The sequence below is a fragment of the Halichoerus grypus genome, chromosome 7 (genome assembly GCF_964656455.1).
Source record: "Halichoerus grypus chromosome 7, mHalGry1.hap1.1, whole genome shotgun sequence".
Lineage (NCBI taxonomy): Eukaryota > Metazoa > Chordata > Mammalia > Carnivora > Phocidae > Halichoerus > Halichoerus grypus.
Window position 1 is genome coordinate 33245125 of NC_135718.1, and position 7629 is coordinate 33252753.

Below are 7629 nucleotides of genomic sequence, written 5' to 3' on the forward strand. Positions count from 1 at the left end.
AGCAGAGAACCAGGCAGGTAGATGTCCAAAGAGTTATAGGAAGGTGCCTATTTCTTTGCCAAATTACTGATTGTCATTCAGTCAAAAGCTGCATCTTGTGACTTCTTTGATCAGTTAGAGGAACTGTAACTCTGAATGACATGGTCAGTAAATTGTGCCATCACATAGGCAAAATAACATAACTCGTCACAGCGTTTTGACTCAATTGACCATTGACTATAGAATTTTGTTCACCTCCCCACTCTTGTCCGCTCCTCAGGTGAACGCACCTTAGCTGTTTGGAAAACAAAACTCCACTGTGGCTTTGCAAACACATTGCGTTATAAACAATTGATAGAGGCGCTTCCAAGTGGTTTGAGGGAAGTGCCACAGAGTAAACAGGCGACCACCAAGGTTGCTAAAGTTATTTCCTGCCCTGGCCAGGGTTCATTTCTGGAGAATATTTAACAGGGAGGGTTTTAATGCTTCTAAAGATGTTGAAACTAAAGAACAAATATTGACCCAGAAGGTACCACAACTCTCCTGAAAGAGAGTAAAATAAATCCTTTATAAAATGAAAAACTACTTGGCCGAAATAATCCCGCCTCCCCCCCCCCCCCCCCCCCCCGCGCTGCACAACTGGCCCTCGAGGGCAGAGAGGCCAACCTGGCAGGGCCTGGGCGCGGGCGCTAAGGCACCGGCCAGCATCGCGGGTCCTCTCTCTGGGAGGGCGCGGTCCTCCCGCCAGGCCGACTCGCGCCTCCGGCCAGAGCAGCCGCCCCCCTCCCCCGCCCCGAGGCCACCCCAGGCTGCAGCTGGCGGCCGCTGGCACGAGTGCCGGGGGACCAGGCCAGGGCTTGTTCCCGCGGCTCGGCGCCGTGGGGAGCTGGGCTCGGCCGAGGCGGCCCTGGACGTGCGGCTCCCGCCCAAGGGGACCCTCCCTGCGCCCGGGCGGCGGTGAGTCAGGGCGCGTTATGCAAGTGCTGGCCGGCCGGCCCGGCGCCTCCCCTCGGTCTTTCACCCCCGCCGTTACGAAAGCGCGACCCCCTCCCGCCCCGGCTATAAAGCGGCCGGGCGGCCCCAGCGGCTCGCTCGCTTCCCTGGCTCCACGCGCGCCCGACGCCGCGGCCAGGCTTGCGCGCAGCTCCGGGCGGTGAGCGGCGGCAGGGCGGCCGGGGGCCGGGGGCCGGGGGCCGCGGGCGGGCAGGGCCGGGGGCGGGGGGCCGCGGGCGGGCACTCACGGCGCGCGGTCCCCGCAGGGAGGACTCCGGGCACGATGGCGTGGGTGTGGGCGCTCGTGCTGCTGGCCGTGCTGGGCAGCGCCCGGGCGGAGCACGACTGCCGGGTGAGCAGCTTCCGAGTCAAGAAGAACTTCGACAAGGCTCGCGTAGGTATCTGCCGGGCGGCCCCGGTGGCCGCGGTGCCCGGTCCCCCGCGTTCTCCCTTCCTGGCGGCCGGCCGTGCACGCCGGGCCACCAAACCCTGCGCTCACCTCTCTCGCAGTTCTCCGGGACCTGGTACGCCATGGCCAAGAAGGACCCCGAGGGCCTCTTCCTGCAGGACAACATCGTCGCTGAGTTCTCTGTGGATGAGAATGGCCAGATGAGCGCCACGGCCAAGGGCCGAGTCCGTCTGTTGAAGTCAGACCCCCCACCCCCTCCCCTACCCCCGGCTGAGCACCAAACCAGGCTGGGGAGGGAGGGGAGCATCAGGGTGAGATGGAGGGAGGAAGCCCTTTGCCGGCCTGGCTCAGCATCTCCTTGGCTTTTGCAGTAACTGGGAAGTGTGTGCAGACATGGTGGGCACCTTCACAGACACGGAGGACCCTGCTAAGTTCAAGATGAAGTATTGGGGCCTAGCGTCCTTCCTCCAGAAAGGAAGTGAGTAGTCAGTTCAGTGGAACCGTCTCAGGGGATGAGGGTCATACCTGACCAATTTGCTGGGTTTCTTCTCCAGTGGCAGCCTGGAAAAGAATGGTGCGCACGTGGCAGGAACTGTCAGCAGAGCCTGGGGTTAGGGAGGTGAGACCGCGACTAGTGAGGCCCCTTCCCGCCCACCTTTCACCCTCAGCTCCAAAAACGGGGCCCAAGCTCAAAAAGGACCTTTGGGCTTGTCAGGTGACCTCCTTCTGCCATTTTCATGTCCAGCCATTGTGCCAAGGTGTGTCTTCTCCATGCTCAGACATCCCACCTCCCCAAGACCCAGCCCACATCACCACTCAACCTGGTTTTGTATTTCCTCCATTTCATTGGGCTGGATCCCTGGGACAGCTTGATTACTGGGACACCCCCAGCGGAGGCAGAGAGACCCTCATCCAAGGATGTAGGGAGCATTGTGCATGGGGTTGGGTCCCGAGTGTCCTGCCGGCAAGATGCTGAGATACTGAGCCAGGCATAGCGTTCTGGGTGGCACCGACCTCTTCTCTTCTTCCAAGCACCAAAACTCAGATGGGGGACAGGGTGTTGAAGACTCTCAGAAAAGCACCCTACAGTTTGGGCTGATCATAAGAACACGACATTTACGTGCCCTTTCTACTTTCTTTCCATTTCTCTTAAGTTTCAAATCTGGAATCTCTTTGGTGCCCAGAGAATAAGGTAGGCCAGGGGGGACATATCATGGGATCTTAGAGATGGAGAGTCAACCCTACGAAGGGGGTTCAATATACAGATGAATAAACTGAGACCAAGAGAAGGTAGCGATTTGCCCATGGTCATACAAGTTTATGGGAGCCAGTGTCAGAAGCCAGGGGTTCCAACTCCCAGGTGGGTAGTAACAATTATTTCAAGTGATGTAGCAAAACTTGCTAGAATGATTCATTTAGTGTGAAAGGTACGCTTTTCTGATAATGAATTACAAATTACTCTGGGGTGGGGCCCCAGAGTCTGTTAGTTTGCTGTGGTCCTTAGGAATGCTCCTTCTGCACAATGAAGCTTAAGAAACTGCTCTAGATAATTCAATCCAAAGAATTTGGAGTTTGGAGGACCAAGTTCACTCTTTCGAGTGGCGCTCAGGCTGTTCATCTCTCATCTCAGGAGGGAGAGGCTAGTAAAGATTGTTAGGATTTATATTCTTTGTTGTCTTTGAACGTTTTAGCCAAAAAGAGCCTGGAGATAAACCAAACCAACTTAGGCCTTTCTTTTAAAGTCAAGAATGGTAGTCAATTTTCTTTAAAACCAAGCATCGAAAGTTACTTAGTTCTTATGTCAGAGTTCACTTCTGGCAACAATCTTGGAAAAAGGAAATTAAGCTGCAGATCGGCTGAGCTAATAGCTGCCTTGATCATGAATTGGGGTAACATTTCAAAGAAGAGTGCATGTGTGTCTGAGGGGTTAGGCTGCTGGGGTGCCTCCGACGGACACACTGAGCCCCACCACCAGGGAAGAAGTGACTTCATTTGCAGAGGAGGAAGACTGCCCAGAGGCTCAGGAGCCTGTGAGGGGAGCCGGTGGTTAGGGTGAGGCCCAGCAGGCGGTCCCATGGCTTCTGTTCCTGGCCCGTCTGATGAATAACTGAGCAGTCATGTGTCTGGGCACCCCTAGCTCTGGCCTCTGACACTCTCCTGTGGGAGAGCCCGGGAGGTGCCGTGGTGGCTCATTCTTCCTCTTGGAGAGCCTGGAGGGAGCTGAACACGGGGCTCCAGGACCCACTCCCGTGCAGCTGTCCTGCAGGCCTGAGTTCGGGCTGAGCCCCTCCTCGGCTGGCACTCCGGGGGTTCTCAGAACCAAGAGGTGACTTAGGGTGGGCAAGAGAGTCCTCCCTTATGCTGTCTGAAGCTGGGGGACCCGGGTTCCTCTGCATTCCTCCCTCATGGAACCAACACAGAGCGGAGACCATCACCTGCTTCATGGCCTGGGCATGAGATGGAAGTGTAGAGGCTTTTTGTTTCTTGTTTCTTGTCCCCTCTCCCCGCAACTTACCTACTGCCTGGAGACAGTGTGGTGGAGACATTAGGCATGTGGGCTTCGGTTCTGTCCTGCTCTTTGTGACCTTGAGTAAATTATTTAGTTTCTCTGTCTCGGTTTCCTCATCGGTAAGATAGAAATAACAGCGTGCACTTTTGGGTAGATGTGAGGAATAATTGAGAAAACATGGAACCTGTCTACATGGTGACTGATACATAATTAAGTGCTCAGAAAGTCCTAGCCATGGTTCCGTGTCGATGAGAACATTAAATTAAGTAGAGATGTGCCACTTTTTATCAAGTGTAAGGTGTTTGGATACACTTGAGCATTGTTTCTCCAGGGTCAATCTCTCCAGCGTATGTTCTTATTAATGTTTTTTCTCATCCTGCCTTTGTTGACATTTATGCCCCCTTTGCGTACACGTCTTCCTGGCCTACCTCCCAGCCTCAGGAATAAATGAAATCTGAATTCTTCAGGGGCTCAGCTCTGCCTCTGTCTGGGGAGATCTGAAAAGTACAAGCTCTAAGAAAGAAGACTATGTGAAGCAGAGGGTGGGCCTTTTGTACCCTCGACACAAAAGCTACTCTCTTTCGCCAGCGCAGAGAAGGGAGTCAGGTGACTAAGCCAGAATTAGGATGGAGCAGAGTAGCCGTGAAGCAGATCATCAGAGTGGCATCCTCCAGGGGATCGAGGGACAGCAGGGCAGCGAGACAGAAGCTGGCGGCCACCAGACGTCAGCTACAAAGGCACACACATTGTTGGAGGACAGATGGAGAAAGGTCTATTTTATGGTTTCAATGGGCTCACATTCTCTGTTGTTCTTTGGACAGATACCAGGACATTTATTGTCAGGGTAAGAGATAATCATTGAAGTGAACGAGGTCTCCCCCCGCCCCCACCACCTCCCGACCCCAGGATTCTTTTCTGTGAAGGAGGACAAGGTCCTTTCTTGTCCTCCCAATTTTATGAAAGCCATCAGAATTCTCTGTAGTCTCCTGCTTCCTAAAGAAATGAAACCGGTTTCAGGAAGGCGCTGCTTTCGTGAGCTGGTGCTCCCCTGACGCCTGAGCCGGCCGAGGGAGAAGCACTGGCTCTGTGGCTTTCTGGCTTGCAGACGATGACCACTGGATCATCGACACGGACTATGACACCTACGCCGTGCAGTATTCCTGCCGCCTCCTGAACCTCGACGGCACCTGTGCCGACAGCTACTCCTTCGTGTTTGCCCGCGACCCCCACGGCCTGCCCCTGGAAGTGCAGAAGATCGTGCGGCAGAGGCAGGACGAGCTGTGCCTGGCCAGGCAGTACAGGCTGATCGTGCACAACGGTGAGTGGGCGGCCGGGGCAGGGCGCCGCCGGCTCTCCCCGAGGGGCCGAGGAGATGCGCTGCATCCGCGTGTGGGAGAAAACCGGAGTCTGAGAAGCCCCACGGGACCCATCTTGGTCCTTCTTTTTAAGTTTTTTAAAAAGATTTTATGTAGTTATTTGTGTGTGAGAGAGAGAGGGAGAGATATCATGAGCAGGGGGCAGGGTAGAGGGAGAAGCAGACTCCCCGCTGAGCGGGGAGCCCGATGCGGGGCTCGATCCCGAGACTCCAGGATCATGACCCGAGCCAAAGGCAGACGCTTAACCGACTGAGCCACCCAGGCGCCCCATCTTGGGCCTTCTTGACCAGATCTTTCATGGTACTGTTTCATAAGGAGTGGGGGGGAAAGCCCTTTTCCAAAACCCTGGCCCTTTTAATTAAGTCAAGCTGCAGAGGACAGGTTCTTCCTTTTTATCTGCTCCCCTAGGCCCGGCCTGTGGTCACATGATTTTGTCCCCAGCTGTATTGCCCAAAAAGCCATTTTGACTGAATTCATATTGTTCAGAGATTCAGTGGCGACAGTGAAGGGCCGGGCAGCAAACGTGGCCCGTTGGTGTAAAAAGTGAAAGAGAGACATCACCAGAGCAAAGTTCAAAACAGAACCCTTTCAACAGATGCTCTTTTCCTCATATGGAACTAAATAACGGTGGAATTGCCTAGCTGGTCTTCCTCACTTATGTTTTTTGAGATTCCCTGGAACAACCCCTGAATCTTTTTATAGATGTTACCTTTGTCAGATCTTGATTTTAAAACCAATAACATTCTGGAGGAAATTGTGCAGTCTGTTTTGAAAGGACACTCCCTCACTCCCACAGGAAACAGAGTTTCAAAGTCCAAATAGGGTAATGCTGAAATGTAGAAAAAGAACAAAACTGAACTTTTCTGTTGGTCATCTAACTAGCTGGTGCACACGACACCCAACAGATATGAACCCAAACCAAAAACATTAAAAAATAAGGTCTTGATGCTTCATCCTGGGGGCGGCCTAAATGTAGGGCGGGGGAAGGATCTCACCACAGCCAGGCCCCACGCCACGCCGATTACCTGCATCACCCCCCTCAGGCCTCAGAGAACCTTATGAAATACATACTCTCAGTATCCCAGTTCTACTGATGAGAAAATGCAGGCTAAGAAAGATCGCACAGGTTGCCCAAGCTCTCCCACGGTTAGCTGAGCTGGATGCAAACCAAGGTTGTTCTGTGTTCCCGAAGCCCCCTCTGGCACCGCCTGGTGACACCTGGCACAGGACACAGTGAACATTCCATAAAGCCACCCACACAGCGGCCGAGGCCAGGCTGATTTGGCCCCCACTTCCCGAAATAGGAGCACGTGCCCCCGATCCTTCGAAACGCAGTGAGGCAAATTTAAGACAAGGCAAAGGAGAACTTTCAGAAAGCAGATCCTATGCTCTTGGACCCTCTCTTGCCCCCAGAGAGATTCAAAGGGTCTCCGCAAGAGCCTGGAGGATGTCTCTGAATCACAGCCACATCTAGCTGTGACCTTACAAGACACGTTTGGACACAGCCAAGCCCTAAGGCCATCATGATATTCGCTGTGTACATTGAACAATGGGTCCAGCTTTCTGTCCTCGATGACTGTTTCCTCTATTTCAGGTTACTGTGATGGCAGATCAGAACAAACCATTTTGTAGCAACATGGAGTTTCACTGGAGAAGTTCCCATCAATTCATGCAGCCTTCAACTCGATCTGATCTTAGGAGTTTAGTTTGCCCTGCTCTGCTCCCCTCCCCTCTGCAAACACGGAACCTCAGTACACATAAAAATATATGTGGGGATAAGTGAATCTGCACCCAAATGACTGTCTTTTCTGGAATTTTCTAAGCAATTGTTTAAGGCTTAGGATTCCAGACTTTGATTTATTAAAATGTAGTCACCCGTTTCCTATGATCTGGGTTTTTCTTTGCGCTGCATCTATGTCAACGTGACAAATCCTGTAGATGGCGGGGTACGGTGCGCTCTTATATACCAGGAGGGGCTCCTCTCTCCCTGCTCTTCGTGACTTCTGGTCTTTTCTGGTGCCTAATCTCCATTATTAATGACTGTGGCTTCTCCTGACTTCCCGGAAAGGGGGCTTCCCCATTAACCGAGAAAGGGCCTTAACTACAAGCCTGGGCAAGTCACTGGAGACCAAAAGAGGAGGTGAGTGTTGGCTAGGCCAGGCCAGCAAGCTCAAGGCCTCAGTTGAGCCAAGGTCCATGAGGAAGGTGGGATGGTGGGCTCGCCCCCAGCCCTTCAGGGTCTCTAGCACTTAATTCACTTCTTAGTTCAGGTATGGCCAAAATGTTGAGGGAGAGGTGGCTGGGGGCTTCCCTGGGGGAGTTAGGAGATGGGCCCCGGAAACCAGATCCGTGGGGAGATCATG

At 53.6% G+C, this 7629-nt stretch overlaps 1 protein-coding gene across 1 annotated transcript; it reads left to right on the top strand.

The window, feature by feature from the left end:
* Positions 1-979: 979 nt before the first annotated feature.
* Positions 980-7146, top strand: RBP4 (retinol binding protein 4). Its single transcript, XM_036072485.2, has 6 exons — positions 980-1132; positions 1239-1366; positions 1483-1619; positions 1753-1859; positions 4996-5208; positions 6861-7146. The coding sequence occupies exons 2-6, from the start codon at positions 1256-1258 to the stop codon at positions 6896-6898; spliced, it is 606 nt and encodes a 201-aa protein (XP_035928378.1). The 5' UTR covers positions 980-1132; positions 1239-1255; the 3' UTR covers positions 6899-7146.
* Positions 7147-7629: the final 483 nt, after the last annotated feature.

Coding starts and splice junctions, on each gene's coding strand:
- RBP4 (XM_036072485.2), top strand. CDS start 1,256: ATGGCGTGGGTGTGGGCGCTCGTGCTGCTGGCCGTGCTGGGCAGCGCC. Junction 1,620..1,752: donor GGCCGAGTCCGTCTGTTGAA/GTCAGACCCCCC, acceptor TGGCTTTTGCAG/TAACTGGGAAGTGTGTGCAG. Junction 1,860..4,995: donor GTCCTTCCTCCAGAAAGGAA/GTGAGTAGTCAG, acceptor TCTGGCTTGCAG/ACGATGACCACTGGATCATC.